The 12,292-nt window shown below is 43.3% G+C and overlaps 1 protein-coding gene across 5 annotated transcripts in view; it reads left to right on the plus strand.

Annotated features, from left to right (window-relative positions):
- The window catches only part of APBA2 (amyloid beta precursor protein binding family A member 2), a 378,680-nt gene that overhangs the window by 269,565 nt on the left and 96,823 nt on the right, over positions 1 to 12,292 (plus strand). For 4 of the 5 annotated variants that reach the window (XM_083183772.1, XM_083183771.1, XM_083183773.1 and 1 more), the window contains one exon: positions 587 to 622. The exons of the other annotated variant lie outside the window; for it this stretch is intronic. In XM_083183772.1, the coding sequence (XP_083039898.1) occupies positions 587 to 622 (36 nt within the window). The remainder of the gene's footprint in view (positions 1 to 586; positions 623 to 12,292) is intronic. 5 annotated transcript variants of the gene reach the window in all.

The following is a 12,292-nucleotide window of genomic DNA, read 5'->3' on the forward strand; positions in this document are numbered from 1 at the left end:
GCGTCCTTAAGGCCCGCGACCGTGTCCTCTCCTCCTGTCATGCGGCAGCACCTCCCGCCTCTCATATGCGATATGACGTCCTGACATCACATTGCGCAAAGCGGAGCCGGCATAATGGGCTGCTGCCGCTGATGTGGGGAAGGCTGCCGGGAGCCACATCAATGTATGAGAGGGGAGTGGGAGCAGGAGCCACACTTTAACAGGGGGAGAGCCGTGGGTTGGCCACCCCTGAATTTGGGTAATGGTGTTAATTCAACTTGGTCCTGATGATTTTCCTTTCCTTCGTGACATGCTGATTTTCATTTTGTGTTATGTAAAATAAATTATTTTCCAATTTAAAAAGACATCCATCATATATGTCTGTTGGTTGAAAACTGAACAATTCATGTGCTGTGGAATCTGCATAGAAACAAAGTATCAGATTACATGGTTTGGTGTTAACACGCTATTAGCACCATAACATCTGGTGGCTGTGGGGATTCCTTGTCACATTCTCAGGACTGTATGCTAATAGAATACTCTTTCTCTGTTTCTCCCTCCACGCTCACACACCTCTGTGCTCTGTCACATGCTGCTGTCTACTCAGAGGATGCAGAAGGCTGCTAAAATCAAGAAAAAAGCGGTGTGTGGAATGTTTCATATTTATAATGAAATCCATTTCATGGTCTTTATTCATTACATCCACACAGTTTTCATTTGACAATTTCATACTGTATTACAAAAGTAAGCGAGCACATTCAACTCATCTATGGACAAAACAAATCATCCTGTCACCATCATAAATGAAAATGCTACTAATTCATTCATCAAGTGATATAACAGGGAGGATAGGGTTGCAAATGTTACAGGAGCATGGTATGGTCAACTAAGGAAACCTGAACAGAGATTGGGGATCATCTATTCCTGGTTTGTTATGTTGTCATGAGGGTTCATGTGGAGCAGAATCCACCTTCTTTATTTTTACAAGGTTAGCACGCTGTGCCCTGAAATCATTATAGGGATACCAAATATACTGTATATGTGCTTTTCTTAAAACTTTTCCTATTTAGTGTGCCATAAAAAATTGTAAATGTAACTTTTTTATGTACTTCTGTCGTTTGTCTACCTCTTATATTTATGTATTAACATCAACTAATTTTGAAGCTACAGGACGCATGCTCTTTCAGCAAATTTGAGAAGATATCTGGGACTTAAGGACCCAGAGGCTTTCTCTTCTGGATGTATATTGTCTCTCAGCCTGATTCAGACCTGATTGATCGTCTGAAAATTTGCAGATGACTGCGAGTATTTAGCCGCCGCCCAGATGGATGGCAAACCTGTGCCAATCTGCAAGTGAATTGTGAAAATGTTGCTATACGGTATCTTGTCACACATCCATAAACGATTTACAAAACATCTAATGATTTTTCCAGTGTGTACAAATGTTACTAACTCTGACCCTTCCACAACTCTGTGACAGAGGCAGGCTGATTGATGCTTCTGACGTCACAAACCCTCCATTAAAAAGGCCTGGGCACGTTTGCGTTTTTTCTGACACTGCCTAAAAAAAGGCAAGTTGACACCTCAAACACCGACTTCCTTTCAGTCAAATTGTTAGGGGATTGCAAATAGATCCTTTTGCTATTTTTGTCACTATTTTAAATCAAGCATGAAAGCTATGATTCCATATGAATTCGCTATCATTAAATAATGATAATGTGCGAATTCGCACATCAGCAATCAACTCTGAATCAGACCCCTTAGCTGGGAATATCACACAGGGCTGTGCACTGGACTTTTTAGGTGCAGTTTAAGTTCCCAGTCAATCTAGTTTCATAGTAGGTTGTAGACTCAAGGAAATAAAGACCTTAGTGTACGGTATTAATCCAACCAAAATAGTGTAAAATTACTCCTTGATAAGCCATGTGGAAATGCAAGGAGTGCAGATGCTTTGAAATGTACTCGGATTGGGAAAGTTCCTGGGTTTATCTCTCAATAATTATGTTTTGGACAGTGGTCTACTTGGTCCCTTATCAGCAGGGTTGGACTGACTTAGGCCCCCATACACCTGAAAGACATTGCACCCAATCATACAATCTCAATGGATTGTATGCAGATTGTGTGCACGGGGGGGGGGGATTGGTCTTCTGATCTGACATGCTGCACATCCAATCAGTTGAGATTGGGAGCAGATTGCATTTGCTTTCAAGCACATGCAATATGTCATTAGATGGCTCATACAACCGGGGTCATTTGACCCACCCAGAAGGGGCAGCTTTCAGGCGGCCATGGCAGTTTCCAAGCGGCAGATGGGAGGGCAGCAGAATAGATCGGAGGACGTCCTTTTGCTCAATTCTGTCACTACTCTGAAAACAGTTTTCAGAGGATTGCTGCATTAGGGCTACTTAATAATGGCGTAGCGCAGCAGATGTGAGCAGATTGGTAGTTGCTGGCAACCTGTTAATTAAACAAATACATAGAAAAACAGGATTTGTGGTACTCCTATCTTTTTGATCCTAGTAAGCCAGCCCCTTATTTAAATGAAGCTTCAATCATACAATCATGCAGCAGCTTGATTATTTGACGGATTGTATGACAGATTGTGAGTACATTGTGTTTCCAAGGACTGCCAGGGAGTTGAAGGGAAAGATGGACACAATCATAATTGTAAGCAGATCTTTCTCTAATGCTGGGTACACACCAGGACGACTAGGGCCCGATCCCCTCAATCTAGATCCAATTCCGACCAATTGGATGTAGATTGTGTGCTGATTGGGCCCTTTTCTGTCCTGGTGTGGACCGATACCGATCCGATGCGCGGTCCCGTGGGTCGGTCGGTCGTTATTGAGATCCTACCTGCTGCAGGTAGGATCTCAATGACGACCATACTGCCGGGTGCGGGTCGCCATCGGATCGGACCCGCTCACGGTGCACATCGTGAGCGGGTCGTGCCCCCCCGCGTCGCCGTGAGCGGGTCGGACGAGACACTGATGACCCGCTCATGATGTGCATCGTGAGCGGGTCGTCCTGGTGTGTACCCTACATAAGTCCAAGGTTCCAGACTGTGCACTTGAATTATACATGTTACCTTATACTGCACAGGAGTATGCTGAGCAGAGTAACAGGGCACAGATACTATTCCCATGCGCACAGCATAGATTCAATGTAGCAGAAGGGCTGGGGGTATTAATCGAATACTTTGCATACAATTGGCCACACCCTCTCTGGAGATTGACCACACCCCTACACATGGTTGCCTCCCACTGCATTCCTCTGTCTGACACTGTTTATCAGACTGGACCAATATGTCATATATGTTGCAAAATGGGGCTGATACCGAGGTCAACGCAAATGCTGCTTCTACTGCACCTTTGTACGCAATGGCAGATAGCAAATATACAAAAGCCACAGGAGGTATTTTCTGTTAAAAAGGCACCCTTTGCCGCCTTCTCTAATTCTCTGTCTGGGTCAGAAGATGCTGCATTGAATTAACATTGCGGCCATCGATCACAGCATCGTTCCTTTGCGTGACCCTCAAGTTACATGAGAGAATGGTCTTTGGCAATGCCTAAATTAGCTGTGTAGGGGGTCAGGACTTTTTTTAACATGAAAAACAGATTTGTGTAAGAAGGTGGCGGTACTCATCTAAAGTCACAACATATATAGAGTCCTACTCTGGATTTCAGATGCTTATTTTATTAATTCTGATATTATGTCAGTGTTCATTTTTCTGCTGCTAGAGCTAATTATAAGAAAATCCTATGTATACCCCCTCAAAAAATATATTGTTACTGTGTACTACTGAGCAAGGCTGCCACTAGGATTTTGGGGCCCCTCTTACCCCCCCCCCCCCATCTCCCTCCCCCCCTCCCTTCACTTACCGCCTGACTCCTGCTTCTCCTGCTGAACAGGTCCCGAAGCACAGGCTGCGGCCAATTAAAAGGCGAGCTCGGATTGGCTGAAAAGCCGGTGCAGCATTTTAATTGGCTACCTGCATCCTGCATTGAAGAAGCCTGTGCTTCATGCAGTGCATCGCAGGCAGGACAGCAAAGGCAGTTCGGGGGTGGGGGGGAGGTTTGCGGTGGGCAAAATGAGCTGTCTAGGCCCTTCCAGAGGCCGGGGCCTGGGAGAGCTGTTCCCACAGCATCACCCTACCGGCTGCCCTGCTACTGAGTGCCATCAGAGGGCAAGCATTGCTGGAGGGTATGCCAAAGGATATTTATTATATGTTTGACATCATTATTTTCCTTGCAAAAAGTGGTCATATGTCTTTTACTCTTGTCATGTTTTTACAAAAAAAGCTTCTTTTTATCCATGGTACCAATACCCAACACATCTTTTTAATAATTCTGTTGAGTAATCCTGAGCCTTAAACTTGTCAGTCATGTCCTCAAATAAATTAGAACATAAATCAGTGTCTGTCATCTTACATTTAGCCAACACCATCTGCGATAAAGATGATGAATAAATCAATTTTTGTGGTGACAGCTGTCAGAAGCCACATATCTGTTCTTGTTTGTCAATTTACAGTACAGGTCACAAGGCCCAGGGTTATTTTGTACCTATAATAGAACACCAAAGAAAGGGACACTGGTGTGACTATACTGTGTTTGGAATGCGAAAGTGAAAAGACTCTGGATTATTTTACATTTAAAAAGAAAAATGGCCTGTAGCCTCTCGTACCACCTCACAACATTAAGCCAACATTAATAAACATTCTTTGGAATACAAAATTTGAGTACACAATATATCCTAAAAATCATTTAATAAATATGACTGCACTGGCCGTTGGTTGGTGGCGGTGCTTTATTATTATCTATGACGTATTGCAATAATGTATTAGTTGCATATTCAGAGTGCAGGTGGTTCTATCTTTTGGTAGGTCTTATCCGGCACCCAGGAACATGAGTTTCTTGAGTGCTGAGTGTGTATTTTATACTTTCAATGTGTTGCCATTTGTGCGCTATTGGTGGATTTCCATAAATTTCATTAAAACATTAGGTTGTGTCTGTACAAAGAAATGTTAAAAAAAAGTTTACACCTAGGTACTGTTTCTGTAGAACTAGCTGCGTTACTCAGATTTGGTTGTGTAATTGGCATTACTTGAATGTTATCCTTCTCTTGTTTTAAGCTTGACAACTCTTCCAGCAGACCCATAAGGTGCTGCCTAGTGTCATTTTTGTTGTTGGGTTTTGCTTGTAGTCATAATCCACAGACATACAGTATGTCTGAGCAGCAATCTTTGTTTCAATGGTGTTTGATACAGTAGATTGTACAGTAATTTATTTATTAATGTTGGAATTTTTTATTTTTGGGTATATTTTTCATTTTGTAAATTTTTTGGTAGAAGTCACACCAGGAAGCCAAGCACTTAGTTATGCATCCCAGACCATTTGTCATCTGTCTGTGACATTACTATCAAAAGCCATCTAGGGGAAGGCCCTGGGTCAAAGGTCTGCCTGGCGTACACAAATTTGACATTGGACAGAGGTCCAGGCCACTCCAATAGGGGATGTGGGTTGTTAGGTCTACACCAACTTGGTCAAAAAGCATTGGATCAACACCACTAGGTCAACAGGCAGCATAGTCGACATGGGTCTAGGTCGACAGGGGTTAATGTCGACATGGGTCTAGGTCGACATGGGTCTAGGTCCGCAGGACATTAGGTCAACACAAGCATTAGGTCGACATGGACAATGTCGACAGTCAAAAGGTCAACATGGGATTTTCTAAACAAATGTCGACACAGTTGACATGGACACAGTTTGAAGTGCACCGCATCCCCTCGCTTCACTTGCAATGCTTCGGGCACGGTGCCTCGATACGTTTTCGCCCTAGTGGATGGTAGGGCATGAAATACCGCCTGTCGGCTCAAAAAAAACCAGTGAAAGCCCCATGTCGACCTTTTGACTGTCGACCTAGCCTATGTTGACCTAATGCTTGTGTCGACCTAATGACCTGTCGACCTAGACCCATGTCGACCTAGACCCATGTCGACCTAAACCCATGTCGACCTAAACCCATGTCGACCTTGCTGTGACAGGTAGTGGTGTCGACCCAATGATTGTTGACCTAGTTGGTGCAGACCTAATGAACGTATCCCCCAATAGGCATCCCAGGCCATTTGCCATCCCTTTCTGAAGTTCTTATTCAAATCCATCCAGCGGAAGGCCCTGAACATGCTCCCCATGCCCATGATATGCCTGGCTCACACCTCTCTGTGGTTGTCTCCCAGATCTGTCCACATTTTTTTTAAACCCCATGTCCTCTACGCCCTCCTTGTTATGAAACTTTGGCATATACTGTATTGCTTCTCTGAATAACTTTGTGTAGTGGCTGGAGCTCTTTTCGGGCCCTTGGGAACCCCACGGGGTCGGTATTGGTGGTCTTAGTGACCATGAACCTAATCTGGACCTAATAAAGCCACCTTGCATTGGTTTGTAAAATCTGTCCAACAGTGCCCAAATGCATACCAGACCCATGTCCATGGTGTGCCTGGCATATGCCTCTCTGTGGTTGGCTCCTGGATCTCACCTAATTTTTTTTGTTTCACCCCCATGTCCTCTACCCCCTCTATGTTACGCAACTTTGCCATATCTTGTTTCCCTGACCCTCTTAGTGGGATCCTAGTGGGCGTGAACCTAATCTGGAACCAATTAAAACCAGCTCCCGTTGGTTACATCCAAATCGGTCCAACAGTGTCCAAATGCATACTGGACAAACAGACAAATAACAGACAACAAATATGTAAGAGACGACGACAAAAAAACATTTTTGAAATAATTGCCTGTATGTTTGTCTCTCTGTTAGTACAGCATCATGCAAAAACTAATGGATGAATTTGGTTTAGGATTTCGCTATTGTGTACCTAACACTTTTCCCACAGACATGAAAATCCAATATTTTTTTTCACATACAGTAACTGCGCACCTACTCAGGATTTTTGTCAATGGAAACAGCTACAAACAAATAATCCCTTGTAGAGTGAATCCCTTTCCAGGGTGAGCTGCAGTGGAAACAGGGTATAAGTGACCTAGAAGGAAACAGGGGTATTTATTATCTTGATGTGACAGGGAGAGGAGCAATAGATGGAAAACCAGATGCTTTAAACTCATAGGGCGAAATTTAATAGGATGAGAGAATCAGAAAGTGAGAGATTTGGTAAGAAATCTCCAGGTTTTTTTAAAGTGGCAATCATTTACACTGCAACACCAGTTTTTGCAGTGTAAATGATTGATGCTTTAATAAAACTGGAGATTTCTTACCAAATCTCTCACTTTCTGAATCTCTCATCCTATTAAATTTCACCCACAATATCAGAGAGAAGCTGTGGGCATATGCTGTTATATAATAAGATTATAATTTTCACATCATACATTCATACATACATACATACTGTAAACACTTGCATACACACACAGCATTCATACATACATTAACAACACACACAGCATACATACATAGTTCATACATACATTTTTTTACCTGAATGAGTAGATGTAAAAAAATGAACATCCAGGTACCTACCTGGGTGTAGTCAAAATCTTTTAAGTTTCTTTCGTAAAAAAACAGGTCATCACTCTTGAGTCTTTCAAGGAAGGAATATTCCTATCAGAGGTAAGTAAAGGCCACCAATGCTTAGCTGTTCTAGATACCGATGGACTTGCTACATTGTAGTGGCTTACAAAAGATACAGTATAATATTTGTGGATTGTTTAGTTTTACCAATTAGAGTTGATTCATCTGGTTTAGCCATTGCTTTTTCACGGGCGGCTATTAAATCTTTCCATGCAAATCTTTCAAACATTTTATCCATTTCACTTGAAACCTCTGCCTGATTATTCATAATTCTGCGTACCTGCAAGAATTGCGAAAAAGGCAAGCCTTTTTTCATAGCTATTGGATGGTGACTAGCTGTGTGTAACAAGTTGTTCCTATCTGTAGGTTTAGAAAACATACCAGTTTGTAAACCTTGAGGTGTATCTGTAATGGTCACATCCAAATAATGAATTTGGTGCATACTGGAACTGTAGGTAAACTTTATAGTAGGATCCATAAATTGATGGAAGCCATCTGATTTTGAAATCAAATTTAGGGGCAAATGCATTGTTATTCAGAAAAAGTCTCCTTTCTATGGCATACATGTAGGAGTTCGCGAATGCTGGGAAACCAATTGACTCCATGACACACCACTGAAGTTGACGGAAAAATTAACCACTGTTAACTTTCTATTAAATCAATGATGTCCTTCATGAGTGATGGCAGCAAGATGCTGGCATTTGTGATTGTTAACAGAATATCACATATTTGTAACTGGAGATGTTATGCCCACGAGAAGGAGTTTATTCCAGATACATATATTTTGATCTGCTCAGATGTAAGAATTATGTGAAGAGCAGGGTGGCAAGAGGCATCTGCCTGTACCATTTGAAAGTATCAGGGACTAAGAACTATTGCCATTGGGAAGGATTCTTGCTGTGGGATTACGGTAGAGGGATTTCCAAGTAAATTAAGACTCTCCTCTAGCCTCCAAACTTTCAAGCGTTCCCTGAAAACTCACCTCTTCAGGCAAGCTTATCATACACACAACTTCCACTAGCATTTATATCTAACTGCATCCCATCAGCACTGTCTTGTAAACTGATGGGATTGCCATGCTTTGGATTTCTATCCTTATGCATCCCTCCTATTATCCTTATAGATTGTAAACTTGCAAACAGGGCCCTCCTACCTTCATGTTGGTTTGTATCTACCCAGTTTGTTTAATCACTGTTATCTCCAATTGTAAAGCGCAATGGAATATGCTGCGCTATATAAGAAACTGTAAATAAATAAATAATAACATAATAATTGGCCAATAAATATTTGCTAACCAAATCACTTATTATAGGCCTGTTGCAAATGCACATTTATGTTAATAACTGGTAGGAAATCAAGGATATGTATTTGGCTGCCACACTGTAAGATGTGTACAACCCTGGAGTAGGGCAAATACTCTTTATGTAGTTTTTACTCACTCACTGCACTACCACATGCACCTGATATGCCTCTACTCAGCATCAGGCCCTAGATCTGTGTAAATTCTAATCTTTAGGATTTGGGGTCATTCTCAGTGTCACTGAAAAGTCAGACATTCCTGGCCACAGATTATATCACATAATTAGATGTAATGGAATCATGTGATGCTTATATCCAATCATGCACCACTTTTTGTGTCCATGAACACTAACTTATTCAGTGTATAGCAGCCCAATGTGAGATCGGTTCTTTCCAAACCCTTTTAGTGCACACGTTTCATTTTCCCATAAATCAGACAACTGATGCATCCTAATTAAGGGGGATAAACTGGTTTGATCGGTCTGTTGCGCATTTGCAACAGTGACCGATGTTGAAGATCTGCGCATAAGCAAATATGCGCATGTGCAGGTCTTCACTGTGGGCGGTCTCAGAGACTTGCATAGTCTCCAAGGAGCTTGCAGCGGGTGGAGCGTTCAAGAGGCGGTGCGATTACCCAGCGTTTCCTGGGCGTACCCAGGAAAATGCTGGCTTCTCCCAGGAAAACACTGGGTGTCCCCATGCAAACGGGGGGCGGCCACCTGCCGTCCGGGGGGCTGGTAGCTCACATCACCGGATATCAGCTGCCCGACCTGTTCTTGGAGCAGGGCAATGCTAATCTAAGGCGCCAGAGAGTGACTTAGATTAGCAAGCGCCTCAGAAATCATGCGATGGTCGGCAACCATCGATTGATTTTGGGCCCGCACGCAAGCCCGTGAATGGATGTTTATGCAAAACATCCATTCGCAGACCTGCTGGGGCATTCGGCCTACAGGGGGGTGCGGCATTCGCATGCCTGGCAGGCAGCGTTACTTGGTTGCAAAGCGGCAAAATACCACTGCTTCGCGAGTCAACCAGAATCAGGCCCTGAGAGCGTATGTTTTATTTTTATCTTGAGCAGTTTGTAGAAAATACAAATTGTAAAGGAACAAAAAACATTGCTAGCAACCATTCATTTCCCTTTGTCAGTGATGGGGCCATTGGCTCTACTCCATTGTTGACCTGTATTGGATTTGCACCACAACAAGTCAGCAGGTTGGTAGGCTCACAATTTGGGCGCACTGAAGCATGAACACAATTATATTTTGAGTACTGGAAATGTATTTACATATTTAAACAAAGGAATATATTATAGCAGTAGGGAAATCAATTATGTTGTAGATGTGCATCAATAGTTTAGTTACATAAAACAAGATAAATATACAATTGTAGTTGATGTAATTGTTTTTCATTGTGAACTTAGCAAAATTACTTAAATGCATTACTTAGCTAGTATTGTGTTATTTGTACAATAAATGTTCACAGTTGTATCCTCTATATATATGTCTAGTGTCCGTGAGTCTCCGAAATGCTGCCATCTGCTGGCAGAGAGTGAAACTACTGGTGAAATGTAATAGGATGAGAGATTCAGAAAGTGAGAGATTTGGTGAGAAATCTCTAGGTTTTTTAAAGCGGCAATCAGGGGCTGGCTGGCAACTTTTAGCCTAGGGGGCAAGTCCAGAGCACTGGCCCATACCCCCCATCTCTCTGGAAGACTGAATGCTTGTGCGCGCCGGAGTCGCGCTGAAAAATTAGGCGTGTGGCCTATCATAAGGGGTGGTGGCCTGTACCTTGATTGTATTGTGTACCTGCAGATTGCGCATTGTGATGCTAATTACACATTATGCCGCACACCTTGATGCCCATTGCACCCCATACTGTGATGGCAATTACCCAATGCTCCCCACACCGTAATGCCCATTACCCGACATACCATGATGCCCATTACGCCGCACAATGTGATGTCCACAGTGCCAGATTTGCCCCCACAGTGCCAGATATTCCGCCACAGTGCCAAATACACATATGCCCCCACAGTGCCAGAGACACATATGCCCCCACAGTGCCAGAGACACATATGCCCCCACAGTGCCAGATATGCCCCCCACAGTGCCAGATACACATATCCCCCACAGTGCCAGATATACCCCCACAGTGCCAGAGACACATATGCCCCCACAGTGCCAGATATGCCCCCACAGTGACAGATACACATATGCCCCCTCAGTGCCAGATATTCCCCCACAGTGCCAAATACACATATGCCCCCACAGTGCCAGAGACACATATGCCCCCACAGTGCCAGATATTCCCCCCACAGTGCCAGATACACATATCCCCCACAGTGCCAGATATACCCCCACAGTGCCAGAGACACATATGCCCCCACAGTGCCAGATATGCCCCCACAGTGACAGATACACATATGCCCCCTCAGTGCCAGATTTTCCCCCAAAGTGACAAATACACATATGCCCCCACAGTGCCAGATATGCTCCCACAGTGCCAGAGACACATATGCCCCCACAGTGCCAGATATTCCCCCACAGTGCCAAATACACATATGCCCCCACAGTGCCAGAAACACATATGCCCCACAGTGCCAGAATTTCCCACCAGCAACTCACCATTGTTGCTGTCTCTCCATCTGCTGCTGCTGGGCAGGGGGGGTCCGACAGCCTCCTGCACCCCTGGGCCGCTTAGCCAGTCACTCAGTGCAGGGGGCCGGTGGCCATTTTCCTGTAGCCGCGGCTGTGTTCTGGAAGCCGCGGCCAGCGCAGGAGGGCTGCCTGGAGGAGGTGAATGGTGATCCAGCGCGGCCCGCAACCAGTGACTGGCTGGATTTGCTGTGTAAATGATTGTCGCTTTAAAAAAACGGGAGATTTCTTACCAAATCTCTCACTTTCTGAATCTCTCATCCTATTAAATCTCACCCTGGATCTCTTTCTCACACATGCACAAACACAAAAGGTAGCAGACTAGCTTTCGAAGCTTTTGCTTTGAGCGGGCTTACTACTATACTAATATCTACATAGGCAGTAAGGTGGTTTTTGTTCTTTCTTTTTTCTTTTCTCTTTTACTGTAGCATCTAGGTCACTTTAATTCAAAAGTACAAATGTGTAATATATTTTCCAATAAACTGTGCACTCTTTCATGTTATCTTCACAATAGAACATGAAACAAAAGGTAAAACAGAATAGTGACGTCATCTAATTTCACCCATATTATAATGAATTCTGCTTGGACTATGGCACTTTCATTTGAAGAACAAACAGACTAATTATGTTTAACCCTTTGAGTGCCAAGTGAATTGCAAGCAAACATTTGACCTGTAGTGTTTATCTTACAGTATATATAAAATATTATCTTTTTTACACCACATTTATATTTATATAATAAATGTGATAGAAGCTGGCATTAGATATTTTGGGCATCTCTC

The sequence above is a fragment of the Crinia signifera genome, chromosome 4 (genome assembly GCF_055691185.1).
Source record: "Crinia signifera chromosome 4, ASM5569118v1, whole genome shotgun sequence".
NCBI lineage: Eukaryota > Metazoa > Chordata > Amphibia > Anura > Myobatrachidae > Crinia > Crinia signifera.